Consider the following 26,347-nt stretch of genomic DNA (forward strand, 5'->3'; position numbering starts at 1 on the left):
CGATTAGACCGGCGGTCCAGAAGCAGCACGTGAGCCGGTTGGCGATATGATGCGGCAGGCGAAAGGCCGGCACGAGCAATGTAGCGGAGACGCACAAGGTGGGCCAGACCATTCCCCGGAGAAGGGGATCGCCGGTGCGGTAGATTTGGATGGGTAAAGCGAGCACCAGGACAACTGCGCAGAACCTGGCGATGCGGAGGAAGACCCGGTCGAGGTTTTCGGCGATCCAGCGGCGGAAGGAAAACATAGAAGTGTATGCTTAGTGTGTGGAAGCCCCAAGCCCCTCGGATGTAACCATACGAGCTGCTGCCGTTCTGAGCAGGCTGTAGTAATGATGAAGTTTAATGTAGCCTGAGGCAGAAAGCCTGCATTGCCTGCCTACCAGACAACATTGAAACAATGTGCTTTTCTGCGCTGCTACTAACGCAATGCACAACTCGATTGCACTGCCTTCAACGAGTATTGACGAATACCCATCGCTACGAAGGCTCGAAAAACAACGAGTCCACTGGCATATAGAAAATCTCAATGTTGAAGAGCTTCGCCCTTGCACCAGGCTGAGGCCGTACGTCCACTCGCCCATCGTTTTCGAGGACACCGAATGCAAACGTAAACGATGCCCTGAACAAATGCCAACATGACCGCAAGAGAGGTGGGCCATCCCATCCTACGCGGCCTCCTTGCCTTCCACACCACCCTTCTCCCTCTCAGCAACTTCCACGTCCCTCACACTCTGGAAATAGCAGGAATAAAACCCTAGTGCAACCACGCACAGCTCGGCAATGAGCGGATAAGCGACAAAGTCCGGAAGGTCCAACTCCGGCACCCGGTAGGCAGCGTGTCCGCATAAGAAAGGCCAGAGGACAGGCGATGTGGTGCGGGAGAGTTGGATGGGTGCGACGAGCGTCACGGAGGCCACGAAGAGCTTTTTGATGAGAAGCCAGTCGAGGGTGACGATGAGCGTTCGGAGGGTGGAGAGCTGGTTGGCGAAGACGTCCATGCTGGCGTAGGTTGGCGATGATGATGATGCGATGAGTAGGCGATTGCGGGGGATGGGGATGGGTAAGATGAGTATGGAGTGGCTGCGCCGATTCTGGCAATGCAGATTAAGTGCCTGCGCTTCTGCTGAACGCAGCGTATCCGCCTGGCCGGTGCTGGGAACAGCAAGTTGCTGCCTTCAAGAGGATGTGATGAGGTGAAGGTTAAAGTCTCAGTCATCCTGAGTCAGAAAGCGTGTAGCACATATCGACCCGGCAATCGGCAATGATAACGTGAGGATGCGTGGGACAGCTTGGATCAGAAGTTGCATATGCCACCCGGCCTCTAAGACGTAAGCTTCCAAAATACAATACCCTTTCTCCCAGCGCCTTCGCTATGTGTCAAGCAGATATCAGGTACGCCCAGGGAACATAGAACTACAGGCTCTGCCTCAAAGCATCGGTCCCCATGCGCATCCGCAACATCCTCGCCGCCAATTCGCTCCTAATCGAGTCAACGGTGGGCGTAGATGCGTTGCGCGAATCCTTCATCATGCTGGCTTGCTCCTTGATCGTCTTCCAAATGTCCAAGTCGGCGAGCACAATTTGGCCGGAGTGGAAGGCGTCGAAGATGTGCTCGTCTGTGGCCGGAGCGGAGGTGTTGGCGAGCAAGGCGTCGTGGGCGGAGGGTTCGGCGATAGAGGCGGCGGGGCTGGTTGCCGTACCCGAGGGGTTGAGGGTTTGCATTTCGATGTCGTGTTGCTCCATCGATCGACGCACGCCTCGCTCCTCCGAGTCTAGATCCTGTGTCGATGGTTGCGTCGCTGGAGCGGCTGGTGCTGTAGTCGTGGTAGTAGGTGCTGCAGCCGTGTTCGTGGACGGAGTCGTGCTCGTGGACGCAGGAGTCGCGCTGCTCGCTTTGTCTTTTAATCTTTTGCGCAAGGTACCAGCAGCGAGCAGTACGAGCTGCAGGACCACAACGAGAATATCTAGCAGCACAAGATGGATCTTGCTGCTCGGTCCCTGCTGGCCGATAAAGTCCATCGCCAGACCACCATGCAGGAATCCTCGAGTCGCTTCTCCCGCGGATGGCGCGGCAAAGTAGATGTGGCAGAACAGACAAATGGCGTTCGTGGTGAAGATGGCACCCACGACTGGTCGGTCTTCGGGTTGTTCAGGGAAGACGGGTGGTTTTGGAGTGAGAAGTAGGAACTGCACGAAGGCGCGGAGGACGAAGCGGAGGAATGAGCAGCTATTTGTTAACGTCAGCCAAGGGTGTTCATCAAAGGAAGGCGTTCCGTACTCCATGTAGTAAATCGCGCTCAACTCGGCGTAGATGATGAGGTCGAGATTGCGGAGCAAGTCGTCGAGCAGATCGCCGCGCTTACGATTGAACGTCTGTCTGTTCTTTTTCCTCCGCTCTGCGAGTTCGGCCGCCGTCGGCGCCGGTTGATATGAGGAGCCATTTGAATCGACAATCGAGGGTGGTGGGCGGGCGATTCGTGATGAGGAGGCTTCATCGTTCATGTCTCGATTCGGATTGCCGGTGGCGATCGCATGGTTCGCGACTCATCTGGGGAATGACTGGGGCTCGGTCGAAGGCTGTATCCAGGATGCTGGGCCCATTTGCAAGGGTGGAAGAGGGAAGGGGGCGCGCGTGTGTGGGTTGAAGATGACGAGTGACGGGAGCTTGCTCGGTTGCGACTTCCGAAATTGATGCGCCAAAAGTCGCGTCCAGCGCGTCTACCGCACCTCATGCGTGCCTCCAACTCCATCTTGTCTCGTTTCACCACATCATCGCCGCCAACATGTCCAACTTCTTCGACATCAGAGCACGACAAGCTGCTGCTGCCGCTGCGGCACAAGCAGGCTCATCCAAGTCATCCGCACCAGCACAAGACAACCGGTTACAGCCATGGGTGGAGAAATAGTACGAGCTCCATGCCCAAATGGACCACAAGAAACCTTGCTAACGTAGGCCCCTCAGCCGCCCCAAATCCCTCGACGATGTCACCGCACAAGACCACACCGTCATCGTCCTCCGCCGCACCCTCCAATCCGCCAACCTCCCCCACATGCTCTTCTACGGCCCCCCGGGAACAGGCAAAACCTCCACCGTCCTCGCGCTCGCCAAACAACTCTACGGCCCGGACCTGATCAAAACCCGCGTCCTCGAACTCAACGCCTCCGATGAGCGCGGCATCAGCATAGTACGAGAGAAGGTCAAAGACTTCGCGCGCATGCAACTCTCCAACCCGCCTTCCGGCCCCGCAGGAATAGAGTACCGAAAGAAGTACCCCTGCCCGCCCTACAAAATCATTGTCCTGGACGAAGCGGATAGCATGACGCAAGATGCGCAATCGGCTCTGCGCCGCACGATGGAGACATACAGCAAGATCACGCGCTTCTGTCTCGTTTGCAACTACGTCACGCGCATCATTGACCCGCTCGCCTCAAGGTGCAGCAAATTCCGCTTCAAATCGCTGGACGAGGCGAATGCGGGCAAGCGGTTGGAGGATATTGCGAAGCTGGAGAACGTGGCGCTGGAAGAGGGTGTGGTGCCGACGTTGCTGCGCTGCAGCGAGGGTGATTTGAGAAAGGCAATTACATTTCTGCAGTCGGCGGCGAGGCTGGTGGGGGCTGTGCAGGCTGGGTCAGGCGCGGAAAAGAAGAGAAAACGAGCGAATATCGAGGACGATTCGGACGATGGGGAGTCGATGGATGTCGACAGCGATGCGCCGCCCGCGGCCACAGGAGGGCAGGCGGTCACGGTTCGCAGTATTGAGGAGATCGCCGGCGTCATTCCCAACGCTACGATCGACAATCTCACCACTGCCATGAGGCCTTCCTCAAAGGGCACGGTCTATTCGCGCGTGTCGAAAGCGGTGCAAGATCTCGTCGCCGAGGGCTGGTCTGCTACACAGGTCGTCTCGCAGTTGTACGACGTGATTGTGATTGGCGACGAGGCCGTGGGAGATTTTCAGAAGAGCAAGATTGTACTGTGCTTTTCGGAGACGGACAAGAGGCTGGTGGATGGGAGTGATGAGCACCTGACCATTCTGGACTTGTGTTTGCAGATTGCTGGGATATTGGGGGCGAAGTGAGGGGTTTTGTGTGAAATTCACCTTCATTACGAATCGCGCCTCAAGGACCGCTCGGTGGCCCACTCGACTACAACGTGGTCGCTGCAAGACCAGATCACAGCTCCTCAGAAATGCCACGCACGGCCATTTGCATGGACACAAGCAAGAATTGAACAAGGAAGCACCGCTCAGCCATGCTCATCCTCCGTTAAGCCAGGGCAGCCCTCCATCTCAGCATCCGGGTAGCGAAACTTACACCAGAAGCAATAGCGATACTTCTCCCGCAGTTCCTTGGTGATTCTTTCCAGCTTTTCTGCGAAGCTGAGAGCCTCGAATTCCTCGAGTTCGGGATCAGCGTCTTCCAGCTCCTCCACCCTCTTGTCGAAGACGCTCTCATCTTCGTCGTCGTCGTTGTCGTTGCGGGTAGACAGTGAGTTGTTGAGGTCGTAGCGCATCTTCCGATCCCGTTCGCGCTCTAGTCGTTGGCGGACAAGGGGACGGTACAGGATATTCACGCCACGTAGTCGACGCTTCTTCGCTCCATGACCAGTCGTCGTCGTGGGCACATCGTCGCCTTCGCCCTCCTTCTCATCCTCCCCCAAACCCTCCAAAACCCTCATAGCCCCCCACACCAACCCCTCCGCCCTCCTCTCCTCCCTCTCCCCCGCCCGCCTCACCCTAAACTCCTCCACCCCCACCTTCGCCCTTTTCTCCCCACCACCCGCGCCAGCCTCCTCCGCCGCTTCCCTAACCTTGCGCTTCTTCTCACTATCCATCCCAATCCCGCCTCGATCCCCTTTAACCTCCAACTCAATCGGCCGGGTGCGCGCGCCCTCCGTCTTCCCCAAACCGCCGCCTTTGAAGCCCATGCGCGCCAGCATTTGCGCGCCTCTGTTGCTGCTGTCTATTGAAGTTGCGAGGCCGGTTTCCAGATTGGCCTGGGCCTGGGCTTCGAGTTCTGCTTTGGAGAGGGGCAGGCTACGTGCTGCGGCTTCCTTTTTGAGGCGCGCGGTGCGTTGGAGAGAGGTTTCTTTGGGTGGTGCTGGTGTTGTGGTGTCGGCGAAGGTCATGGAGAGGTAGTCGTCTTCCTCTTCTTCATTTCCTGGAGTTGATGCGGCCATGCTGGATGAGGTGCTTGTGCTTTTGAGTTTTACTGCGACTCTAGTTGGTAAGGGAGTGGCAACGGTGAAGCCTCCGGTTGTGTCGACTTCGTTCGCGAGTCCCCGGCGCTGCCTCGTTCGGACATTGGCTACGCAGGGGCTATGTTGCTTTGATCAATGTGTTGTCAAGGCGGAGGTGGTGTCGGAGCCGTTCCGCCTCCTATTTAGGTGCATTATCGACCCTCACACACCAAAAGGTAGCAAATTGCCTGTTTTAGGCAGACTTAGCACAGCTTTACTGCCCCTCTGATTAGATAATCGTCGGTAAATTCCCCGGATGGCGTCAATGGCAACCAGAGCTCGGATGCTCGGGCGGTCACAGATTTATAATGTCCCGTCTCTATTTACATTCGAGCTGTTCCTCAGTCCTTTCCCTTACAAATTTAGATCTGATTCTATCTCTTCCAACACTCCTCCCAGACTTCCCATCGCAGTATTCCCTCCTACCAACCCTCCAAAAGCTCTCTCACAATGGCACCCAAGGTAGCAATTGTCTACGTAAGTCTAAACGCCCAATGCCCAATGGCCCCTCCCCGCCAACGAGTCCAATGCTCAATGCCCACCCCTCCCTAGTACTCGATGTACGGGCACATCAAGACCCTCGCCGAAGCCGAAGCCAAAGGCATCCGCGAAGCCGGCGGCCAAGTCGACCTCTACCAGCTCCCCGAAACCCTGCCAACGGAAGTGCTCGAGAAGATGCACGCCCCCGCGAAAGACGCCGCCGTCCCCACGCTCGACGACCCACAGAAGCTGCTCGAGTACGACGCCTTCCTCTTCGGCATCCCCACGCGTTACGGCAACTTCCCCGGGCAGTGGAAGGCCTTCTGGGACAAGACGGGCGGCATCTGGCAGACCGGCGGCTTCTGGGGCAAGTTTGCGGGCTTGTTTGTCGGTTCCGCGACCATGGGCGGCGGGCAGGAGAGCACTGCTCTTGCGGCCATGTCGACCCTCACGCATCATGGGTTGATCTTTGTGCCGTTGGGGTACAAAACTACCTTTGCCTTGCTGGGTGATCTTTCGGAAGTGCGCGGAGGTAGCCCTTGGGGTGCCGGCACTTTCTCGGTGAGTTCATTCGCCTCTCCACCGAACATTCCGAGCTGCTTGCTGACAGATCTTACTCTTTCAGGGCGGTGATGGCTCTCGTCAGCCTTCCGCAAAGGAACTCGAGCTCGCTACCGAGCAAGGCCGGTCATTCTGGGGTCACGTCTCGAAGCACAACTTCGCGTGACTAGATGGCAGTGCCGCTGGAAAGCCAAACGGGGAGGGGGAGACGAAGCAGGAGGCGAATAAGGCCGAGCCCGCCGCGGCGGCGCCGGCCACTTCTCAACCGGTTGCACAACAGCAGAAGCCTGCGACGAGCACTCCTGCTGCTGCTGCACCCGCTGCTGCGAATCAGGAAGATGAGAGTAGTAAAGGACCGTGTGGTTTGCCTTTCAAATGTAGCGTGTCTTAGAACTAGACATTGCTCGGATGGATTGGTGAATACTAGACACTTTTAATGCTCCAGTTGTCTTGACGGTCATGCTCTCCACTGCCCACATCAACGACTATTCATCTTGCTGATGGCCTCCTTCTGCGCCGCCCGATCCCTCTCCGCCTCGCTCAGCGGCTGTATACTCCTCAAATCCCCCACCACATCCCTCGCCTTCCCAAAGTACACCTCCTGCAGCAAGTTGCGCATCCGCGTCTCCATATCCTCCACCATCCGCCCAATATTGACAATATGCCCCTGCTCGACCTCCGCCTCCCGCAGCCCACTCAAAGGCAACTCCTGCTGCGTCTGCCGCGTCAGATTCCCCGCCAGCTCCAACTGATCCACCTCCTTCGACCGCAACGCGAGATCCAAAATCACCGTCGATGTAAGCTTGTACTGCGCCGAACGCTTCGACCCCGACTCCCCCACCTCCAACACATGAATACTATCCCAGCCTCCCTTCCCGCTCCCAGCACTCCCCGCGCTCTTCTTAAACAACACCACGCCCGCGAACCCCTCGTCCAGCGCCCACAAATACGCAGAACTCACGCCCCCCTCATAATACAGCTCGCGATAAACGTCCACGCCAGCATTCAAACTCTCCTCCATGCGCCGCACACGGCCATGCGGAATCAGCTCCGCCGCGTCGTCGGCGTCAATCGCCGGCTCGAACTCGTTGCTCCACGGTGAGCGGTAGCTGTTGCCGTCGCGGTTGTAGTCGCAGCACAGGTAGTCGCGGCCGGATTTGCGGCAGCGGGCGGAGGTGAGGGCGACGTCGACGGAGGAGAGCAGGTCTTCTTCTAGCTCGGGGCGGAGGGAGATGATGCCTGTGAGGTTTTGTTGGGTGGAGGAGGGCGGGAGGCGGCGGAGGAGGTCGCTGGTGGGGGATGGTTAGATGGTTGGTAGGCCTCGCGGATTGAGGATGGGGGACTTACAGGGCTGCATCGAAGGGGTCGGCCATGATTGTGTGGTTGTTGTGTAGTAGTGCAGCGGAAAGGACAGTGTGGTGGGGGGCTGGCTACTGTGTGAGGTGTGCAGGCTGCATCAATGCTCTCGTCTGACGAATCCCTGGCCAATGCGCCAGGCGTTTCGGCCGCACCCGAAACTCTCCCCGTCCTCCAGCCTTATGCAACTCCCTTTGAACGAGTGATGATGCAAAATGTGTCAACGTCTCGGATATGTCCTTGGCATAATCGCTGAAAAAATGTAGATTACATGCCCATCAACATCTCATGCATCAGTCTCGCTCACTTTTCCCTGTGACTACCCACGACCACCCATAGCAGCCACTCCAACCTCCTCCGAGACATTCCTCATACCTTGCGGAGACTCCCCAAACCCCCTCGCCTTCAAAACATCCGACGCAACTCCAATAGCCTCACCCGGCATCCCCGCCATCCTCGCAACCTTTAGCGCATGCGAAGTCCGATTAACCCCCGGCCTCAGACGATGCAAAAACGCCCACCCGCCATCCCGCTCCTCGGCAAGATCCGTACAATAGCAGCTCAAATCGTCAAAGTCGACCGTCATATCCGCCAAAGCGTGGAAGTGCGTGGCAAACAGCGTCCGACACTTGTTGACATGGTGGATCTGGTGCAGACAGGCGTAGCTAACGGCCAGACCGTCTTCGGGCGTCGTGCCGCGCCCGACTTCGTCCATGATGACGAACGAGCGCGGCGTGGCGCGTTTGAGGATCTCGGCTGTTTCCATCATTTCCACCATGAATGTCGACTGGTCTTGGTAGAGGTTGTCCGCCGAGCCGACGCGGCTGAAGATTTTGTCGACGAGGCCGATGCGTGCATATTCGGCGGGGACGAAGCAGCCTGTTTGCGCGAGGATGGTAATGAGCGCGTTCTGGCGGAGGTAGGTGCTTTTGCCGCCCATGTTGGGGCCGGTGAGGAGGTAGATGCGTTCGGAGTCGCCTACGAAGCAGTCGTTGGAGGTGAAGGGGCGGCCTTGCTCTTTGAGGCCGATGTCGACGGTGGGGTGTCGGCCGCCTATGATGTGGTGGGAGGTGGTGTTGTCTACTTCCGGTCGGGTCAGGTTGCGTTCTTTTGCGACGATGGCTGACGAGCAGGCCACGTCGAGTTCGTCCAGGACTGCAGCGTTTCGTCTGAGCTTGACGATATTTTGGATGACTTGAGCGCGGAGCTTGCTAAACATTCGTTCCTCTTCGGTTCTGATGCGGGCTTTGGCGCCGTCGATTCGATCTCCGAGCGCGGTCAGTTCTGCGAAATGGAAGGTACGGATGGTCTTCGTCGACGACACGTTTTGTACACCAGGCAGACTGGAGATATCGATCTTGTGGACATCTTTGCCCTTGATTCGACAGGTGTGCCCATACCTCAAGCTCCATTGAAAGTATACATCTGTGTTGAACTGTGTCCGGAGTTGAAGCAACAGCTGGTGCTTGTCCTTACGCAGCTCGTCTAATTGACGGTGAGTGATTCCCAGGGCGGACGAAGCGTTGCGCCGCATGATCCAGATGTCTTGCGAGTCAAGCTCGGGGGAGTCTGCGGACAGCGGGGGCTTTGATATCGAGGCTCGCCTTGTAAGTTGTGGCGCTTTCTCCCCAGCGGCATCCGCTTCCATCACTTCTTCGGTCATTTCCTCAGCCTCTTCACGGCCAGCGTCCTCATTGTTATGCTTGCGGGTAAGGCCTTCTTCGTCAATGGCCGTTAGAATGGCCTTGGCCAGTTTATTCGGACCTTCGAGGTCCAGACGTTCGAGAACATCCCACAAACACCCCTTGTCGGAGGGTGCGTCTTCATTCGACCGTTGACCAGCCAAGATGTGGTCATGCAGAATTTCAGACATCTGACTCATGACTTCGACGGTCCTCGCCAACGCCAGAAGATCGTCTGCGTCCCCTCGATTGATGGAAAATCGTTGCAAGAGTCGAAAGGTATCTGCTGTCCTTTCCAACAAAGCCGTGACATCTTCACGCAGAGCGTCGTGCGAAAGCATCTCGTCGACGAGGTCTAAGCGGTTGTTGATGACAGAGAGCGACATTGACGGCGAAGTGATACGCTGATTCAACAACCGTGCTCCAGACCTCGTGACTGTGCGTCTGATTGCATGCAAAAGGCTTCCTTTGAAGCTGCCATCGCGAATCAGGCTTTTGATCTCCAGTCCACGAAGGCTTTGCTTGTCGATGGCCATGAAATCGTTGTCCGATCGGCGAACAGGCGGCTGCAGTTGGACACTTTCATCGTGCAGCTTGTCTCGGACGTAATCCAAGACGATATTGCCCGCCGCTAGCTCTTGCGCAGTGAAGTGCGGGATGTCCTCCGCGGAGACGGGCTTCTCAAGCATGGAAGCCCACTCGGCAACGGACGACGCTGCCTGAGAAGGCCGGTGGAATTGAAATACCCATCCGATCTCCCCCAATAACTTCTGAAGCGCAATTTGGTCGGCCGATTCCATCGATGAATGAAACACAATCTCCCTGGGTGCAATCCGCGCCACGAGAGACGGCAGCGTGGCAAGATCGCTGGTTTGAACAAAGAAGTCGCCGCTCGATAGATCCAACCAACTCACGCCCACTTTTGTCGTCCGCCTGTACTTGTCGTGCGCTTCACTCGAAGCAGAGGCTGACGCGGACGACACTAGGCCATCAATATGAATGCCCAGTAAGTAGCTGTTCTCGTACGGCTCGATGAAGTCCTGATCAACCAGCGTGCCCTTGGTCAAGATCCTCTTCACAGGCCGATCATACCGAAGCGGCTCGTCTTCAGCAGAGACTTTGACTTGGTCGGCGATTGCCACTTTGAGATTGTGGTCTTGGACCAGAATCCGGGTGTACTTGTCGAGCTGTTCGATCTTGAATCCGGCCATCGGAATAGGATTGTCTTTGTTTCCCTTTGCGGATGGCTTCAGTCCAAGCAGCGGAGCATACTTTGGGACATGCTCGAAGTAGAGTTCGTAGAAGTCGCCGATGCGGGTCAACAAGACGCAATCTGGGTATTTGCGCATATTGTTGTAGTGTTGTTGGAAGGCCGGGGGTAAGCGTCTGGTTTGCACGTCGTTGGCTGGCTCATTGCTGGCCCCATCCTTTGGATTCTCTGAAAGAGGAGGCAGGCCCCCTTGAGGGAGATCCTTGAGCTTGACCACCGTCTTTCTCTTGGCGCCTCGCGTGAGGATCGTTGGGCCGAAGGCGGATATCGCACGAAGTTGCCATGATGGTCGAAATAGTACTGTTACAATATTCCTACATGTCGCCGGTCTGCATACGCTCCTGAGGCTCATGAGAGCGCTCGGGAAGGTGTGACCGAGTGTCAAGGAACTTGATTGTCGAAATCATGGATGTTCTGTGCCAAATGTCGTTTTGTCGCTTTTGTCGGGATTATCAGGAAATACGAAGTCCATTGCAAGAGAAGCGTAGGTAGTAATACCGTTTGACATTGAATGGCCAGTCGCTGGAGTGAAGCTCCGGAAGGGGATGTCAGCCCGCGGGGCTTGGCGTGAAGTGTCAAAGCTCGGACGGATTTGCAGCTCAAATTCACCTCGTCTTCCATTCCATTTGCACACCGCACAGTTCATCGACACCCTCTTCCACTCATCATGTTCACAAAGCGATCACTCTCGACCCTCTCGGCGTACGAGCGGCAAGCTCTGCGACTCCAATGGCTCCGCAGCGGCAAGTGTCACCGATGCTTCCACGCCTCCCTGCGTACGAGGGCCGAGGAAGCAGCAGAAGCTGAAGGCAAGGCTAGGAAGACGCGCGTGAATGGTGAGATGACCGTCTAGTACATCCACACAATCGCGAGTGACTAACTTGTACCTTCAGCTCCGAAACGCGGGCCATCGAGGCAGCAACGGGCGGCAATGGTCTCCGAGGAAGTGAAGATGCTGCAGCGCGACCTCCCCAAGTCCGAAGCGGACTCCAATACGCCACAGCCTTCTGGCGCGAGTAAGGAGGTCAATTCCGAAGCAGTGGGCAAGAGCGCACGTGGTGGGCAGATGGGTCAAAATGACAGCCCTACGCAAGAGGGGCCTTACGCGCAAGGCAGCGACCCCAACGTGCGAAACGGCGTAAAGGTTACGGGGCGTTCAAGCGCAGCCAAGGGCACGAGTCGGCCGGTCAACGTGGAACATGCCGATGAGAAGAGAGGCCATGGCATACAAGAACCTGTGCAGAGTGCAGACACAACCCTCGCTGATCAGCACATACTCGATCCGGAGTCGAGCATCAATCTCGAGGTGGAACCCAACTTTAGACCACTCTACAAACGCGACGCATCGACCATCGTCGCCAACAACTTCGAGGGTGTCATTGAAGAGCATTTGAGTGCAGTGTCGGACGCCGGGATCAGCGAAGATAACCGCGCAACGAGTCAGCTTGCTCGAAAACTATGGAGCAAGCAATTCGTCCGCTTCGAGTCGCCCGACGAAAAAGCCGAGACGCTGGAGATGGTGAAACGAATGATGCCTAAGAGAAAAGATTCGGCCGTCAAGAAACCTTCTTTCCAGCCGCTTCCCGAGAAGCTCAGGAACGGGTTGATCGAGCAGATGATTGCGGGGAGATACCACCAAGAAGAGTTGCTGAACGGCAAAAAGGTGTTTCAGCAATCTGTACTGAACAACATCGCCCGTGCGACTACGCTGAATGGGACGTACCTTCGCGCGGATGGAGACCGGTTGATGGCGAAGGTGAGGAGTCTGTTGCCAGCAGCAAGGACTGCAAAGGCGCCGCCCCCGCCGCCGCAACAGAAGGCTCAAGTGTAAAGAGTAGACAACCACAAGATATCATTTAGCACAGCACATCGCCACTGTATCGACGAAATAGTTGCATATCGAATGCGAGATCGTCACATTTCGCAATGCTTGAGCACTGACCACGGCTCGGGATCGCGTGAACTTAGGTAATTACTTCGCGTCACCCGCGTCTCAAAGTAAACACTCTTTACTCCAGAGCAGCATACCTCTTACCGCACGCATATCCCACTAAGGTACGATTCCTTATTCACAAAGTACGACCGCACCAAAAAGAATGTCTCCTAGGCGTTTGCGTTCCGCAAAGGACGCGCCAAAAATGCCAACCGCCCTCGGGCCTCGAACCGCGGGAGACGCAGCTAGCAAGCTGCATCGGACTCCGGTCTCCAATGGATCGCTGGGAACGAAGACTGCCGATAAACGTAAACAGACGGCGGATGGAATTTCTGGAGGTCGACCATCCCGTGGTGTAGGAAATTCGCAGGCGCGAGACCTGGCGGAGCAATCGTTGAAGGACGAGGAGCATCTCGCACCGCCTGCAGCCAAAAAGCGAAAGTCGCAGGAAGCACCCCCTGACGTATGCCGCGAGATCCTGCGCAACCCCGGTGCCTCGAACGAAATGTTAGTCATGGCGGCCACTCATAGAAGGGTCAAGAACACCATGGACATGGTGCACCAGGTTGGCAAAGACGTCCGTGAACTCCACTCGAGTCAGGCCCAAAGCTTCGAGGATTTGCTCGGCAACATCACAGACCATATCGACAGTGTTCGAGAGCAAGTGGCTGAGAAGGCGGATATTGAAGAGACGTCGGAACTCATAATTGACAGATTGCAACGCATTGAGGCCAGGATTCAGCGAGTGGAGGACGTGCAACGCGTGAATTTCGTCGATTTGTTTGAGACTTTGCATGAGTTGAAGGAAGAAATCAGGGATCGCTCACACGGGCCCGCCGTTCAAGTCTACTATGGTGTACCTCATCCTTATGCTATTATGCCGCCACGATGAGCGGCGCCCGACGCTATACACCAGGCACAGAACGCATCCTACGGATTCCAGGCATACCAAGGATATCATTAGGCACAGAGAGCAAGACAGCTACGAATGCGAGTAGATTGGGAAGATGTATTCGGAACGATTTGTACCATCTGCACCGGGCTGCATTCGTTGACGCCCTACCTCGGCCCCAAGAATGAAGAAACACTGAATCAGATCAGTAAAAGCCAGCTTTCTGATACCATTGTCTCGACAAAGTCAATATCCGTCATATACTTCGTGAACGACAGTTCGGCGCAGTTTGGTTGCGCATACCGTTAGCCGTCGTCGGGAATATTGCCAGACGCGCACTGACCACCACGGCGAGGCTAGGTGAACTTACATCGCGTCGCGCAGCCTGATGTAAACATTCGCACCTACACTTGTCTACCTCGCACGCACACACACACACACTCTCTCTCTCTCTCTGTGCATTTAATCTATTTAGTCTCAATGGCCATTGGTTTCGGGAGAAACTCGTTAGTAACGGCAAGAATGTCGAGCTCTCAACTGCGTCCCAATGCGAACGCATCAACCCCTCTCCCTCGCATTCCGCTCACGAATGGAGCGCTGGCAACGGCGACTGCTGGTAAACGCGCGGCAGAAGACGACCTCAATTCTGCAGGAAAGAAGCAGAAACCACTGGACACATTGTCCAGCGACCCTGTTGCTAGCTCTACAGGCTACGATTTCGAGTTTTCCGAAGCCGATGAGTCGGCTGGTACTCCGGACTCGGTAGACGAAAACGAAGACAACGCCCCATGCGACGAGAACTGCCGATGCAACGCGCCATACGTATCGTGCGACATGCCTTACACGGGGGGATCTTTTTTCGATTTCCACGACGCAAGAAAACAACGTCTAGTCGACATGCTTGATGCTATCGATGCGAGCGAATGTCGGCTGCCGCCCAAAGGTCCGCTACCGCCGCCTCAAGACGACGCAGACGATGAGTACGACGAGGACGACGATGAAGACCTCCCTGTTGTCGTGAACACGGAACTTTTCAACCGGACGGCGCTCAAGCCCAGTACGCTGGCCCAAGCCCGCGATCCCAACGCAGATCCCGTTCGAGTGGGATTGAGCCGCATCGAGGATAAGGTAAGTTGGATTTGGGGGTACATAGTCGACAACGAAGACCATGAGGAATTGAGGGACAGGATCGAACCGAAACTGAATATACTCATGGGAGACATCGCGGAATTGAGGAACAAGATCGTGCCAAGGCTGGTTACACTTACGGTAGACATCGCGGAATTGAGGAAGAGGATTGTGCCGAGACTGGATCTACTCACGGGGACGGTGGAAATGACCAAGGCACAGCTAAACCGCGTCGAAGAATCGATGAAGACCTTCCAAGACGAGCAGCGCAAGAACTGGGGGCTTTTGTTTGAAGGCATGAAGAGTCTGGACGAGCGAGTCATGCATCGCCTTCCCATCGCGAGCCATCATCACCATCCCGGACCTTACTTTCATGAAGCCGCGCCGGGCGTGCAAGGCCCGCTGCCTGTTCACCACAATAGATTCGCGCCTCAACATGCATACCATCACGGATCCCATCCCGCACAGCAAATGCCGCCGCACATGACACCGCAAATCCATTACCAAGTACCGCAGGCACAGCACGCACAGCCACAACCTGTGCAACAGCCCCAACCACAACCGGAGGCACGTCTTTCTTGAATGCAGATTTAATAAGGATACTGTACACCCCGCGTTGAGCTGGACTGATCGACACGTCCACCGTCATTCGTGGAACCATGACGCATTGCCATCCAACCAAGATTTCAGCAAGCTTAGCCAAGGTTTCGATGAAGACGAACCTCACGCGCTTTCACGTGGTCGTGCAATCTCGATGCAAGGGTTCATTGGATGACAGAGCTGAGAGTGACGACATACAATGCAATCACCTGCAATTCACTTCTTCTCATCAACACTATTTCCATTCAATCCATCTCGCCTTATCACACTCAACTCCGATCAACAACAGACATACCAATCACTCAAATCCATCACAATGCCTCCCGTACGCCGCCACCTCAACTGATTCCGTCCTATTCTTCGTAACTGATCCCCAAATAGAAAGAACACACCGACCTCAGCGACGAAGACAAGAAGATCCTCGAAGACGCGCACAAGAACCGCGACAATCCCGAGCATCCCGCGCACGAGAAGCATCCGAAGGTGAGTCGCATCCATCCCAGCCATCCTGGCCATCTAAGGTGTCGTAGGCCGTCTTACTAACGGTGGCGAATAGCATGGAGAATTCCTAAAGAGCATCCCGAAGCGGCTCGGCGGTGCTGCGATTTTCGGCGCCGGGGCGACGGCGGGCGCGGATGCGGTGCAAGGGATGCTTGGGGGTTGATGAATGTGATGCTGCTTCACTGAGGGGGAAATAGTCTGAAAAATATTGTGTGTGCTTCAATCGTTCTTGTCCCCCTCCAACGTGTACCTTACTTTTTACACATGATGGTGAGCACGTGGGCATGCTACGTCATTGGCTTGATCGATCACTCAGAGTGGCTCTGCCTTCTACGGTCGAATCTCCGCAAGACGTGCAATCTCTCCGCCGTGCTTGCTTATCTCCCGGCCATGAGCGTGTACCCTCCATCAACGGCCACAGTTTGTCCATTGAGGTACTGTACATTCACATCAGCACATGCCTCGACACCCCATGCTATCCGCAACACATCAACTCACCTGATTTGTCACTGTAAACAGAATCGCACCCGCCATGTCTCGATCGTGTCCGGGGCGGTCGGCAGGCACCTTGCCCTCGAACTTCTCCTTTGGCACGTGCGACTTTTGGTTGGCGCCGCTGTCGCCGGCTGTCATTTCGGACGGGAAGACACCTGGGTGATGTCAATACAGAACGTAGCTGATTTCGAATGGTTGGGGATGCCTTACCCGGCGCGATGCTGTTGACTCTGACTTTGAGGCCATTGATCTGGATCTCTTGCGCTAGCATGCGGGTGAGATGGATCTCCGCTGCCTTGCTGTGGAAAGAGTCAGCCCACGTGCACGTCAGACCGCATTTGACAACCGAAACATTCCCAACATACCTGGCGTTGTACTGCGGATGGTGCTGCGAGGTTTTGACCTCACCCGAGATGCTAGTGATATTGGTCACGCATGCGGACCAACCGCGATTCACCTCCGTCGACTTCTGCAGCAGCGGCAAAAAGCACATGGTCGTAAAGTAGCACTGCGTGACATTCGTGCGGTACACATCATCCCAATCCTGGAAAGTCGCCTCCTCGTTCTCAAACAAGTTCTTCTTCATCTCCTCCGCCGAGCTGGCCTCGGTCTGGAAGGTCTTGGTCGAGATGCCGGCGTTGTTGATTAGGATGTCGAGACACTTTTCCTTGGACGCGATCTCCTCGTACATTTTGGCGATTTCGTCTTTTTTCGTGATGTCGCAGGTGATGGGGATGATTTGGCCGCGGATGCCTTGGCCGTAGGTGTGCGCCACTTTGTCCAGCTTCTCCCGTGTGCGGCCGCAGATGTACACTTTGGCGCCGTTGACGGCTAGGGCTTGGGTAGCCATGAGCCCGATTCCGGTGCCGGCTCCTGAGATGTTTGTCAGTCTGAAAGCCTCATATTCATACCATTGAAGGGAGACTTTCCCGTTACAAGGGCTATTTTCCCCGAAACATTGAAGACGCGGGATAGCTCGAACTCGGGATTGTTGTGGTGGCTGGCATCGTCTGAAGACATGTTGTATTCGGCCTTTGCAGGTGAGCAAGTAGCAAATTGCCTATTCAATTGTCGTAGTCGAAGTGTAGAGTTGCACTGAATGACTGGTCCTCTGATTGACGTAATGTGTCTTGCAATTGGCGTCGTCTTTCCTGTACGTTCAATGCAGCGAGAAATGTGTGAGGTCAAGAGGGAAGCAGAAGGTGTTTTGGTTATAAACATTGTACTTGAAGGTGAAGTGGAAGTCGACCTCGTGGATGTAGTGTTGTCGTCGTCCCGAGATCGTCATGGTCGCATCATCATCATGCAAAGTTTCGGTGGAGCACTTGGATGCTTTTGGACGGGTACCTGCAGGTTCGCGCAGAACGTGGACCCCGTCGACAACGACAGATGAGTCTATAACTGTACCTTGTTCTTCCATTCGATCGACTTGACAAAGCATTACCAGACGGCTCACGGACATTTACTTGCTGGATACGCGATGTACGGATGCATCGATACGCCGTCTACCGCGCGGAGACTCAGCCTTGCCCTCGTCTCCACCCACGCCATGCCACATTCGGCCGAACGTATTCCCCGCCAAAGGCTTGGGGCGCATGAATCGTGGAGTATATAAGATGATGGGACTTCCTTGATCTGCTGCAGATGTTCACATCGCTAGTCTTTGCATTCATTAGATCTCTCCTGACGCGGTGTGCGAAGTTCAACCACAATGTCGTCCGTACCGCACGGCTATGTTGACCCCAACTTCCCCAACCCCATGGGTCCCAATGACGCGACGATTATCATCTATGGGTAGGCGTACACATCACCACCGTACAGAGCAACCACCTGACAACAACCACCAGGTACCGTCCATCCCTCGCCCTCGCCGCCCTAGCAATCGCGCTCTTCTTCCTCGCCCTCCTCGCCCACCTCTACCTCCTCCTCCGCCACCGCACCTGGTACTTCAGCACCATGCTCGTCGGCACGACCATGGAAGTTGTCGGCTACGTCTTCCGCCTGCTCTCCAGCCAGCAGGACCCCTACTCCGTCCCCTGGTTCGTGGTGCAGTACTTCTTCATCGTCGTCGCGCCCGTCTTCTTCTCCGCCGCCATCTACACCGTCGTGAGCGTGCTCATCAACGCGTACGGGAGGGAGTATGCACCGCTGCCGCCGCGCGCGATTCTGGGGATTTTCATCACGTGTGATGTTGTTGCGACGATTACGCAGATTGCTGGCGCGGCGCTGATTGGGGTTGCGTATTCGAATGGGGAGGATCCGACAACGCCGAACCATATTCTGCTCGCGGGATTGGCGTTCCAGGTCTTCACATTTGCCGTCTTTCTCGTGGTCTTGGTCTGGACTCTGTGGAGGGCTCGCCGCAGTTCGGTCAACGTCAGTCGGACTTTCCTCGGTGCGTTGGTTGTTGCCACGCTCGCCGTCTACCTTCGAACATGCTTCCGACTTGCCGAGACGGCGCAGGGCTTGGAGCACTACTTGTCGACCCACGAAGTCTTCTTTGGATGTCTCGAGTTTGCTCCGATCGTGGTTTCCGTGTACGCATTCACGTATTGGCATCCTGGGGGGTGGCTAGGTGCATCGCTGAAGGGCCGGACAATTGGGGATGCTGACGTTTTGGAGGACAGCGGTCCCGGGAAGCTTGCACCTTGAGCTCCTCAAGTACGGTAATCCCACAGGTATCCCAAATCAACCTGCCCAAACGTGGCAGGAAAAGAAAGCAGCGGCGTGATCTTGGGATCCTGCAGCAAGAATAGATAATGCACAATCGCCATGCACTCCGCCCTCGCGCGCCGCGTCATCCACCACTGATCCAGGCGTCCGAGAAGCGCAAACCAGTAAGACACGAGCAGCAAAGTCCTCGGATCCTTTTGCAGGAATAGCGGGCGGATCTCCACCCACACTCGCCCGCCGAAAGCCATGTATTTGCAGAAATTGCAGATCTTGCCGTCGAGGCGTAGCAGCGGGGTGAGCAGGCGGACCAGATGGTAGTAGTCGTTATTGCTGCAATTAGAATTCTCGCGCAGCTCGCACAGGTCGACGAATGCGGGAGGTAGCCCATCGACTCCGGCTTGGCGACTATCGCTGAACGACCTCTTCCGATCATCGCTAGCCAGGATGACAGCCATCCACGCCGACTCTGACAGCGCTGCGGGAAAGAGCTTCGTCACCGCTTTGAAGCCACCCGTGGCCGCGAGCGGATTGATGGCTTGCTGGAACGTCTCGTCATCTTGACCCGTGTACGCATCGAGCGGTAGGTCGTCTTCGAGGGCAAAAGTGAAGATGATAGAGAGGAACGCAGCAGCGACGGTTGCGTCGAAATCCGGCTTGATGGAGTCGGATGAGTAGCTGTCCAGTGCTTGGCGGTAGAGCTGCAGCCCTTTTTGCCAATGTACAACTTCGGCGGTGGAGAACTGCTCCGAAAGCACGGCATGAGAGGCAGAGGTGTGCAGTCGTTTCAGATGTGCGGCAGACACCGCTAGACACATATGCATCAGATAGGGATGCTCCCAGGCCTTGCGGGCGACGATGGAATGGAACACCGCGCTCGACTGCACCTGGCCCAAGGTCGCAGCGGTATGGTTTTGGAAGTGCTGGAGAATGCGTAGAGTGCCAATGGACGTCGATTTGCCAGAGGATAGTGATAACCCGAATATCTCACCCAAATCCCCGACCGCGGTATCAACAGCCATGGTGTAGACGTTCATGGTAGGGGAAGCTACACTGTACCCCTCGTCGGACTGCAGATCCGGCGATGCGCCCTGCTGCAGGGGATAGATGCATGCTAAGCCGTTCTTGCTGCATTTGCCGCAGCTTGGTCGGTCCTCGTCGCACTGCCAAAGTTAGCATAGTGTAGCCGTGGGAGACCAAAGGACTCACTCGTATCCGCCTTTGCTTGCAGTACACGCAGCCTGTTCGCGACTTCTTGTGTGTTCTGCGAGACTGGAACGTCTTTTCTTTCGGACGGCCTGAAGAGTCCGACAGGACGACTTTGAAGACAGTCTGCATGGCGCGAGAAGGGAAGAGTGCTCACGCACTTGCTGGGTGATGGGCGTGTTGATGGGTCTGGGCGGTCATTTTCATTACAGGCCGTGCATCAATGCCATGGTGCCTGCACAGTGTGGCGAAGTGCAGCGATCATGGCGATCGGAAGTCGATGGTGTTCAATGCCGAGCTAGAGGTCTGCAGTCAAGCACTCAGCTCTTGGCCCGAATACGCTGTTGCCTCATGGGGACGAATAAGTGGAGACGCATGCAAGATCGAGGAAAGGCTGCCGGCATATCGTCGACAGGCAGCCCAGACAAGAGTTACTGGTCTGCGATACTATTTCTATCGTTGATGTCTTATTGACGCAATTAATCACTATTAGAACCGCGTACTCCAATACGTCTTACAGAAACAAAGGCTCAAGTTGTACACACTACCCGGCCCACATCTCATCCATCATGAACTCCCCGACTGCTGTGCACTTTTCAAATGCCACTCCATCACCTTCTCGAAGATGCCCTTGCCACCAGTCTCAATCACATCTCCATGGCAAGGAATCAATCGATCGAAGTCCCACTTGGCAATCCGGCTGACAGACTGTGAAAAGCCTTGTCGGTCGCCAGCCGAAATGGCATACCAGAGAAAGCGCTTCTGCCAGATCGCAGTACCCTGCGTGCCGTTGAGGCTGGCGAAGAATTTCGTCAGTACACCCGAAGTCGCGCTCTTGCCTGTGCGAGAGTATTGTTCCGTGGCGGGCAGATTGAACAGGAGATCCGCTTCGATCAGTGTTCGGGTGGGCTTGTGGACGAAGACGAGTTCCTGGTTGGCGTGTGCGCTGACGTACTCGATTTCGAATTCTGCGTCAAAGGTTGGGTCGACGGACAGGCCGCTTGACTTGTCTGCCTTCTTAATCAGGTTCCAGTTTGACTCAGGTAGCTTGTTGTAGTCCTGCTTGTCGCGGTAGGCCGGGAGGGTTTCGGGGGCGATGATCTTCGCATCCGGCCATTCTTTGTGCCATGATTCGAGGAAGATGTGATGTTCTTGGTCCAGGGCTGTCAGGTACTTGACGTTCGTCGAGCCGAGTTCTTCCCGTAGTTTGGCTTTGACGATGTCGGTGAGAGCTACAGGGGAGAAGACGGCTAGAGAAGAGTCGGCGAGTTTGACGACTGTGCCACGGCCACCGAGTTTGATTCGTCCGAAGCGGTCAAAGGGGGTTGAAAAGGTGAGAATGGTGGGCACCACTTTGCGAATGACCATCTGCCGCGTGTTAATCATCCAGCCTTGGGCTAAAGCACCTTGGTGGCCGTGAGGCTGGCTGACATACCACTTTATCTGGCTCGCCTGGGACAAGCTTCGAGGCTTGAGATGGCGCGCCTGAAGCCATGGTTGCGGTGGAGTGAGCTCTGGCTCGGATGATATTGCAGTGAAGGCGTGGTATTAGAAGCAAGGAGGCGTGGCGAGAAGGAAGGTGTTTGAAGGGTGGAAGACGCGACAGACACCGTCGAGTAGGTGCAATCAGCATACAACAGCCGGCGAATTTGCGCAAATGATTCGAATGAACGCGCACGATGTTGAAGTGTCAAGGTCAGAAACACGGATGAACGATAATGTGAATCTCCCTTGGCAGCCTACGACGCCATCCAAAAAGTTCACGTTGAAAGACGTCACTCTTCAACAATCATCGCCCGGCGTCGGAGATCGGCCAACAACGGGCCGAGCCGGCAACTTTTGCTCTACACCTGCTTTCCAACCACGCCCTCCTATTGGCAGCAAGGTCGACTGCACGCATCGCAAGATACATGTAGCTGGGGTCGATACAATGGCATCAATCCAGTACTCTCCCAGGCTCGTACGACAGCTCCTTCAGCTCCCACCAAGCATCCGGCGATCCTGCTTCTCAACAGCCGCAACGCCATCCAAACCAGATATCTACGACCTCGTCTGTGTCGGCGGCGGACCCGCTGGCCTCTCCCTCCTCTCCTCTCTGCGCTCACACGCATCGACCCGAGACCTCAAAGTCGCCATCATCGATAGTCAAGATCTGACGACTTCTCGTGTCGCCAACGACCCGAGTGCCTACTCCAATCGCTGTTCCTCTCTTACTCCAGCTTCTCTCGACTTCCTCAGAAATAACGGTGCATGGCGGCATGTTGACGCTCGCAGAGTACAAGGCTATCATGGGATGGAAGTGTGGGACGGCGTGAGCGGTGCCAAAATCAGCTTCGATCCACTGGAGGCGAAAGGCGGGCTGTTGGAAACAATCGCTGAACTGGTGCCCGGGAGTCGGTTTCAAGAGAGTGTGCGGAAAGGTGACGTTGCTGAAGATCCGGCCGTGATGGCGACCATGTGCGAGAACCAGAACGTCACGTCCGGATTGCTGCAGCGGATCAAGGAAGTGGGAGGTGTGGAGATGCTGGATAAGACGAAAGTCGAGTCTATCGAGTTCGGCCCTGAGCCTGAGGGTGAGACTGGACTCGACCTCTCGCAATGGCCGATCATCACTCTTCCAAGCTCTCGCCGACTCGCTGCGAGGTTACTGGTTGGTGCAGATGGTGCCAACAGCCCCGTACGCAATTTCGCGGACATCAAAAGCGACGGCTGGGACTACAACCAACACGGCATCGTCGCCACTCTCCACCTCGATCATTCCTTTGCCGAGAACAACCTCCGCACCGCATATCAGCGCTTTCTACCCACAGGACCCATCGCACTCCTCCCCCTTCCCGGCAACAAAGCCAGCCTCGTCTGGTCCATGTCAACACCACTGGCGACAAAGCTGAAATCACTCCCACCCTCCGACTTCGCGACAATGGTCAACGCAGCCTTTAAACTCCAACAAGTGGACCTATCATATCTGCTCACTCACGCAGGGAGCAATCTGGACATCGCCGACGAGCTCTCCTGGCGCTTACCAAACACCTCTACCGCCGCGACTGGCCTTCCACCCAGCTTCCCCAACATCGCAGCTGTGCAGGAAGGCAGCATAGCCTCTTTCCCTCTGCGCATGCGCCACGCAGCAACCTACACTCGCGATCGCGTCGCTCTAATCGGAGATGCGGCACATACGATTCACCCGCTTGCTGGACAAGGCCTTAATCTCGGCCTGGCAGATGCCAACTCGCTAGCAAAGCAGATTGTGTACGGTGTGGAACACGGAATGGATATTGGGAGTACCTGGTGTCTCGACGGATACAATGCCGACCGCTGGGCCGCGAACAACGCTGTCATGGGCGTGTGCGACAAATTGAACAAGCTCTACAGGACTGACAGCGCGCCTGTGGTGTTTGCACGCAGCTTGGGCTTGAATCTGGTCAACAGTCTCAGTCCATTGAAGGGAGCTTTGATGGGTGCTGCCGGCGGCAAATGATGAATCGGGTCTCGAATTTTCTCACTACATTACTCTCTTGCCGGAGCTAACAGTACAATCCGAAATCGACCCCTCAAGTGTCAGGCTTACGCCCCTTGAAGACATTCTTCATCTTGTCCCCCATGCTCCTATCGCCGGGAGTGCTCGTGTTATCCCCCTTCCGGTCATAATCATCCCTGTTGTCATACTCATCCCGGTCATCGTAACCATCCCGGTCTTTATCCTTATCGCCCTTGCCCACCATTTTCTTCATCGCATCCCCCATCTTGCCCGACTTCGACTTGTCCTCGTCCGAGCGGAACCTGTCGTCGCGGGAGTTGTCGTCGAACCTCTGGTCCTGTTGCTGGAAGCCCGCACCGCCGGCGCCGCCTTGGGCACGGTCGTCGAAGTCTGCGCGGTTCTGCTGGACGCCACCGCCGCGACCACCGAGGCCGCCTTGGGATTGGTCGTCGTAGCCTTGGCCACCCTGCTGCATGCCTCCGCCGCGGCCGCCCAAGCCGCCCTGAGATTGGTCGTCGAATCCTCCTTGGCCACCCTGCTGCATGCCTCCGCCGCGTCCGCCCAAGCCGCCCTGAGATTGGTCGTCGAATCCTCCTTGGCCACCCTGCTGCATGCCTCCGCCGCGGCCACCTAGGCCACCCTGGGACTGGTCGTCGTAGCCTTGGCCACCCTGCTGCATGCCTCCGCCGCGGCCGCCCAAGCCACCTTGAGATTGATCATCGAACCCTCCTTGGCCGCCTTGCTGGAAGCCTCCGCCGCGGCCACCCTGGGATTGATCGTCGAATCCTCCTTGACCACCCTGTTGGAAGCCTCCACCGCCACGGCCGCCCTGAGATTGGTCGTCGTAGCCTTGGCCACCCTGCTGGAAGCCTCCGCCACCACGGCCACCCTGGACACCATCGCCGAACCCTCCTTGGCCACCCTGCTGCATGCCTCCGCCGCCACGGCCACCTAGGCCACCCTGAGATTGATCATCGTAGCCTTGGCCACCTTGCTGGAAGCCTCCGCCGCCACGGCCACCTTGGGCACCATCGTTGAAAGCATCGTCTCGTTGCTGGTTACCTCCGAGCCTTGGGTTGCCAGAGGCGCCGCGGGCGTACGCGTCTTGGACCGTCTCGTCTCTGCCGGTTTGCATGACGTTCCTGCCGGCGCTCTTGTCGTCGTAGCCGTCGTTGAACCCTTGGTCGTTTCCTGTAGACAGTGTCAGAGCGGGTTTCCTGGAAGATGGGGGGATGGAGCGAAGATGTACCTGGGTTTCTGCCCGACATGTTGCTTTGTGGAAGTGAGAGTGAGGGAAGGACTAGATTGGTTCTGGTAGTTTGGTGTGATGTGGTTGAGTGAATGAGTAGCTCGATGAAATGAATCGTGTGAAAACAGACCGGGGGTCGCGTCTATTTGTAGCAAGGCATTGAAGGCGTGAAGCTCTGCCACGATGAGATCATCGGACGGCCAGTCAAGGCAGTTGCATTCCTCTGCTTCCCCTCACTTTTCCAAGACTTTCAGGTTTCATTTGGTGGTGTGACAGCTCAGGTCACTTTCAGGTTCCTTGATGTTGCGTTCTGATGACGAGGTGTGGCGCAGTCCCGCCTCCCCCACGTGCATCTTTCAGCCTGATCGTTTACCTAATCTCGCGCAGATCTGGCCTGGTCAGCGCTTAGGTTTTCAGGGTCCTCCTGGCAGTTAGCCCCGTCTCGGTGCCCCTCTCTGCCACCAGTACGCCCACTCTCAGCCACCGATCGTATCGCACATCGCGATGTGATCGGGCCAGTGGCATGTCGGGAAACGATGACGACCTGCTCGCGCGGCTGAACGCCCTGAAACCCTCCTCCGTCACGCTGCAACCCGATGCGCACCAACCCGCAAATCTGGGCACAGCCCAGTCCCAATCCGTCTCAGATCGCCTGGCGGAACGACTGAAAGGCTTACGGGCGGGTGTTGCTGCTCCTGCTGCTCCTGCTGCTGCTCCGCATGACGTGACTTATGGCGCTTCAGAGCACGCGGCCGATTCTGAGGATGCTGTTGGTCCCGACGGCCCGGATCCCATTCTTAACTGGCAGCGGCATGGGGATGACGAGGAGAATCTCGAAGATTTACTGGCGCAGCTTGGACCGGAGGATCAGTGGGAGCTTGATCCGGATGATTCTAAGAATATTGAGTCCCTGCTGGCGGAAGCTCGGACTGCTTTACCTTCCACAGAAGCAGGCAATGCCGATGGCGGGGGAGACTTTGCAGCGGGGCATGGGGCCTCGACGGCACATGCGGTAGAGCACCCGGACGATGGCGATAACGACGACCATCCAGACCAAGACAAGCGAGACGAATTAGAAGCGGACGACTATGTGAAACGCATCCTGGCAGAGCTCGAATTCGAGAGCAAGTACGGTGGCGACGAGACTTCGGAGCAAACAGACCAAGAACATGCACCCGGCCTCGATCTGCCATCCACGCCTTCAGCCAACCTGCAAACCCCAGAACCGCCTTCATACGAAGACTCGGAACTGGAAGCCCGCTTTTCTCAGCTCGGCCTGAACCTCCCATCCACTCCAAGCACAGCGCCTTCAACGCGGACAAAGGCGGTGCACAAATCCAATCTGAACGATCTGAAGAACGCAAAGGGCAAATCAAATTTGCCCACCTTCACGGACGACGACATTGATTCGTGGTGCTGTATCTGCAACGAAGACGGCGAGGTGAGATGTCTGGGATGTGATGATGACATCTACTGTCATGTTTGCTGGAACGAGGGCCACGGCAGTGGACCAGGGCAAGAACGAGGCCACAAGGCTGTGCAATTCGTCAAGAAAGGTCCGGCCGCCGCAGCTGCATGAAATGGTCTGAAACTCCAGGAGCAGAT

General features: G+C 56.2%; 19 protein-coding genes across 19 annotated transcripts; 9 read left to right on the plus strand and 10 right to left on the minus strand.

The window, feature by feature from the left end:
• Positions 1-76: 76 nt before the first annotated feature.
• BDY17DRAFT_158775 (uncharacterized protein) lies at positions 77-783 on the minus strand. The gene has a single exon (XM_033729691.1). The coding sequence runs from the start codon at positions 659-661 to the stop codon at positions 260-262; it is 402 nt and encodes a 133-aa protein (XP_033588931.1). The 5' UTR covers positions 662-783; the 3' UTR covers positions 77-259.
• On the minus strand, positions 668-1,000 carry BDY17DRAFT_324649 (uncharacterized protein; the record flags this gene model as incomplete). Its single annotated transcript, XM_033737237.1, has 1 exon — positions 668-1,000. The coding sequence occupies one exon, from the start codon at positions 998-1,000 to the stop codon at positions 668-670; it is 333 nt and encodes a 110-aa protein (XP_033588932.1).
• Positions 1,001-1,415: 415 nt separating this feature from the next.
• On the minus strand, positions 1,416-2,504 carry BDY17DRAFT_324650 (uncharacterized protein; the record flags this gene model as incomplete). Its single annotated transcript, XM_033737238.1, has 2 exons — positions 1,416-2,229; positions 2,281-2,504. The coding sequence occupies 2 exons, from the start codon at positions 2,502-2,504 to the stop codon at positions 1,416-1,418; spliced, it is 1,038 nt and encodes a 345-aa protein (XP_033588933.1).
• Positions 2,505-2,785: 281 nt separating this feature from the next.
• Positions 2,786-4,081, plus strand: BDY17DRAFT_251375 (activator 1 37 kDa subunit; the record flags this gene model as incomplete). Its single annotated transcript, XM_033731168.1, has 2 exons — positions 2,786-2,907; positions 2,965-4,081. The coding sequence occupies 2 exons, from the start codon at positions 2,786-2,788 to the stop codon at positions 4,079-4,081; spliced, it is 1,239 nt and encodes a 412-aa protein (XP_033588934.1).
• Positions 4,082-4,248: 167 nt separating this feature from the next.
• On the minus strand, positions 4,249-5,181 carry BDY17DRAFT_310865 (uncharacterized protein; the record flags this gene model as incomplete). Its single annotated transcript, XM_033735484.1, has 1 exon — positions 4,249-5,181. The coding sequence occupies one exon, from the start codon at positions 5,179-5,181 to the stop codon at positions 4,249-4,251; it is 933 nt and encodes a 310-aa protein (XP_033588935.1).
• Positions 4,753-5,495, plus strand: BDY17DRAFT_298380 (uncharacterized protein). Its single transcript, XM_033733729.1, has one exon. It carries the CDS (start codon positions 5,180-5,182, stop codon positions 5,468-5,470), a length of 291 nt encoding a protein of 96 aa, XP_033588936.1. The 5' UTR covers positions 4,753-5,179; the 3' UTR covers positions 5,471-5,495.
• Positions 5,496-5,558: 63 nt separating this feature from the next.
• Positions 5,559-6,645, plus strand: BDY17DRAFT_298381 (flavo protein-like protein). The gene is made up of 3 exons (XM_033733730.1): positions 5,559-5,718; positions 5,794-6,282; positions 6,347-6,645. Exons 1-3 carry the CDS (start codon positions 5,692-5,694, stop codon positions 6,446-6,448), a joined length of 618 nt encoding a protein of 205 aa, XP_033588937.1. The 5' UTR covers positions 5,559-5,691; the 3' UTR covers positions 6,449-6,645.
• Positions 6,646-6,760: 115 nt separating this feature from the next.
• Positions 6,761-7,655, minus strand: BDY17DRAFT_324654 (F-actin-capping protein subunit beta; the record flags this gene model as incomplete). The annotated part of the gene is made up of 2 exons (XM_033737239.1): positions 6,761-7,571; positions 7,630-7,655. The coding sequence occupies 2 exons, from the start codon at positions 7,653-7,655 to the stop codon at positions 6,761-6,763; spliced, it is 837 nt and encodes a 278-aa protein (XP_033588938.1).
• A 171-nt stretch (positions 7,656-7,826) lies between these two features.
• Positions 7,827-11,092, minus strand: BDY17DRAFT_298384 (muts domain V-domain-containing protein). The gene has a single exon (XM_033733731.1). It carries the CDS (start codon positions 10,940-10,942, stop codon positions 7,958-7,960), a length of 2,985 nt encoding a protein of 994 aa, XP_033588939.1. The 5' UTR covers positions 10,943-11,092; the 3' UTR covers positions 7,827-7,957.
• A 122-nt stretch (positions 11,093-11,214) lies between these two features.
• On the plus strand, positions 11,215-12,564 carry BDY17DRAFT_298386 (uncharacterized protein). Its single transcript, XM_033733732.1, has 2 exons — positions 11,215-11,426; positions 11,484-12,564. Exons 1-2 carry the CDS (start codon positions 11,258-11,260, stop codon positions 12,419-12,421), a joined length of 1,107 nt encoding a protein of 368 aa, XP_033588940.1. The 5' UTR covers positions 11,215-11,257; the 3' UTR covers positions 12,422-12,564.
• Positions 12,565-12,728: 164 nt separating this feature from the next.
• BDY17DRAFT_324657 (uncharacterized protein) lies at positions 12,729-13,487 on the plus strand (the record flags this gene model as incomplete). Its single annotated transcript, XM_033737240.1, has 2 exons — positions 12,729-13,379; positions 13,446-13,487. 2 exons carry the CDS (start codon positions 12,729-12,731, stop codon positions 13,485-13,487), a joined length of 693 nt encoding a protein of 230 aa, XP_033588941.1.
• Positions 13,488-13,824: 337 nt separating this feature from the next.
• BDY17DRAFT_158883 (uncharacterized protein) lies at positions 13,825-15,274 on the plus strand. Its single transcript, XM_033729692.1, has one exon. The coding sequence runs from the start codon at positions 13,896-13,898 to the stop codon at positions 15,123-15,125; it is 1,230 nt and encodes a 409-aa protein (XP_033588942.1). The 5' UTR covers positions 13,825-13,895; the 3' UTR covers positions 15,126-15,274.
• Positions 15,275-15,856: 582 nt separating this feature from the next.
• BDY17DRAFT_298393 (uncharacterized protein) lies at positions 15,857-17,388 on the minus strand. The gene is made up of 5 exons (XM_033733733.1): positions 17,069-17,388; positions 16,505-17,012; positions 16,350-16,438; positions 16,143-16,294; positions 15,857-16,081 (listed from the first exon to the last, which is right to left on the minus strand). The coding sequence occupies exons 1-5, from the start codon at positions 17,358-17,360 to the stop codon at positions 16,022-16,024; spliced, it is 1,101 nt and encodes a 366-aa protein (XP_033588943.1). The 5' UTR covers positions 17,361-17,388; the 3' UTR covers positions 15,857-16,021.
• Positions 17,389-17,763: 375 nt separating this feature from the next.
• On the plus strand, positions 17,764-18,791 carry BDY17DRAFT_281245 (RTA1 like protein-domain-containing protein; the record flags this gene model as incomplete). Its single annotated transcript, XM_033732053.1, has 2 exons — positions 17,764-17,933; positions 17,987-18,791. The coding sequence occupies exons 1-2, from the start codon at positions 17,851-17,853 to the stop codon at positions 18,789-18,791; spliced, it is 888 nt and encodes a 295-aa protein (XP_033588944.1). The 5' UTR covers positions 17,764-17,850.
• Positions 18,792-18,796: 5 nt separating this feature from the next.
• On the minus strand, positions 18,797-20,147 carry BDY17DRAFT_324662 (uncharacterized protein; the record flags this gene model as incomplete). Its single annotated transcript, XM_033737241.1, has 2 exons — positions 18,797-19,972; positions 20,019-20,147. The coding sequence occupies 2 exons, from the start codon at positions 20,145-20,147 to the stop codon at positions 18,797-18,799; spliced, it is 1,305 nt and encodes a 434-aa protein (XP_033588945.1).
• A 265-nt stretch (positions 20,148-20,412) lies between these two features.
• Positions 20,413-21,759, minus strand: BDY17DRAFT_298397 (uncharacterized protein). Its single transcript, XM_033733734.1, has one exon. The coding sequence runs from the start codon at positions 21,399-21,401 to the stop codon at positions 20,583-20,585; it is 819 nt and encodes a 272-aa protein (XP_033588946.1). The 5' UTR covers positions 21,402-21,759; the 3' UTR covers positions 20,413-20,582.
• A 122-nt stretch (positions 21,760-21,881) lies between these two features.
• Positions 21,882-23,580, plus strand: BDY17DRAFT_298399 (ubiquinone biosynthesis monooxgenase). The gene has a single exon (XM_033733735.1). It carries the CDS (start codon positions 21,946-21,948, stop codon positions 23,491-23,493), a length of 1,548 nt encoding a protein of 515 aa, XP_033588947.1. The 5' UTR covers positions 21,882-21,945; the 3' UTR covers positions 23,494-23,580.
• On the minus strand, positions 23,531-25,041 carry BDY17DRAFT_158926 (uncharacterized protein). The gene has a single exon (XM_033729693.1). The coding sequence runs from the start codon at positions 24,626-24,628 to the stop codon at positions 23,567-23,569; it is 1,062 nt and encodes a 353-aa protein (XP_033588948.1). The 5' UTR covers positions 24,629-25,041; the 3' UTR covers positions 23,531-23,566.
• A 224-nt stretch (positions 25,042-25,265) lies between these two features.
• BDY17DRAFT_251620 (uncharacterized protein) lies at positions 25,266-26,321 on the plus strand (the record flags this gene model as incomplete). Its single annotated transcript, XM_033731188.1, has 1 exon — positions 25,266-26,321. The coding sequence occupies one exon, from the start codon at positions 25,266-25,268 to the stop codon at positions 26,319-26,321; it is 1,056 nt and encodes a 351-aa protein (XP_033588949.1).
• Positions 26,322-26,347: the final 26 nt, after the last annotated feature.

This window comes from Neohortaea acidophila, assembly GCF_010093505.1.
Source record: "Neohortaea acidophila strain CBS 113389 unplaced genomic scaffold BDY17scaffold_6, whole genome shotgun sequence".
Lineage (NCBI taxonomy): Eukaryota > Fungi > Ascomycota > Dothideomycetes > Mycosphaerellales > Teratosphaeriaceae > Neohortaea > Neohortaea acidophila.

Coding starts and splice junctions, on each gene's coding strand:
- BDY17DRAFT_158775 (XM_033729691.1), bottom strand. CDS start 661: ATGGCCCACCTCTCTTGCGGTCATGTTGGCATTTGTTCAGGGCATCGT.
- BDY17DRAFT_298380 (XM_033733729.1), top strand. CDS start 5,180: ATGCTGGATGAGGTGCTTGTGCTTTTGAGTTTTACTGCGACTCTAGTT.
- BDY17DRAFT_298381 (XM_033733730.1), top strand. CDS start 5,692: ATGGCACCCAAGGTAGCAATTGTCTAC. Junction 5,719..5,793: donor CCAAGGTAGCAATTGTCTAC/GTAAGTCTAAAC, acceptor ACCCCTCCCTAG/TACTCGATGTACGGGCACAT. Junction 6,283..6,346: donor GGGGTGCCGGCACTTTCTCG/GTGAGTTCATTC, acceptor TTACTCTTTCAG/GGCGGTGATGGCTCTCGTCA.
- BDY17DRAFT_298384 (XM_033733731.1), bottom strand. CDS start 10,942: ATGAGCCTCAGGAGCGTATGCAGACCGGCGACATGTAGGAATATTGTA.
- BDY17DRAFT_298386 (XM_033733732.1), top strand. CDS start 11,258: ATGTTCACAAAGCGATCACTCTCGACCCTCTCGGCGTACGAGCGGCAA. Junction 11,427..11,483: donor TAGGAAGACGCGCGTGAATG/GTGAGATGACCG, acceptor TTGTACCTTCAG/CTCCGAAACGCGGGCCATCG.
- BDY17DRAFT_158883 (XM_033729692.1), top strand. CDS start 13,896: ATGGCCATTGGTTTCGGGAGAAACTCGTTAGTAACGGCAAGAATGTCG.
- BDY17DRAFT_298393 (XM_033733733.1), bottom strand. CDS start 17,360: ATGTTTATAACCAAAACACCTTCTGCTTCCCTCTTGACCTCACACATT. Junction 16,439..16,504: donor CATCCGCAGTACAACGCCAG/GTATGTTGGGAA, acceptor CTCTTTCCACAG/CAAGGCAGCGGAGATCCATC. Junction 16,295..16,349: donor AGTCAACAGCATCGCGCCGG/GTAAGGCATCCC, acceptor GACATCACCCAG/GTGTCTTCCCGTCCGAAATG.
- BDY17DRAFT_298397 (XM_033733734.1), bottom strand. CDS start 21,401: ATGATTAACACGCGGCAGATGGTCATTCGCAAAGTGGTGCCCACCATT.
- BDY17DRAFT_298399 (XM_033733735.1), top strand. CDS start 21,946: ATGGCATCAATCCAGTACTCTCCCAGGCTCGTACGACAGCTCCTTCAG.
- BDY17DRAFT_158926 (XM_033729693.1), bottom strand. CDS start 24,628: ATGCAAACCGGCAGAGACGAGACGGTCCAAGACGCGTACGCCCGCGGC.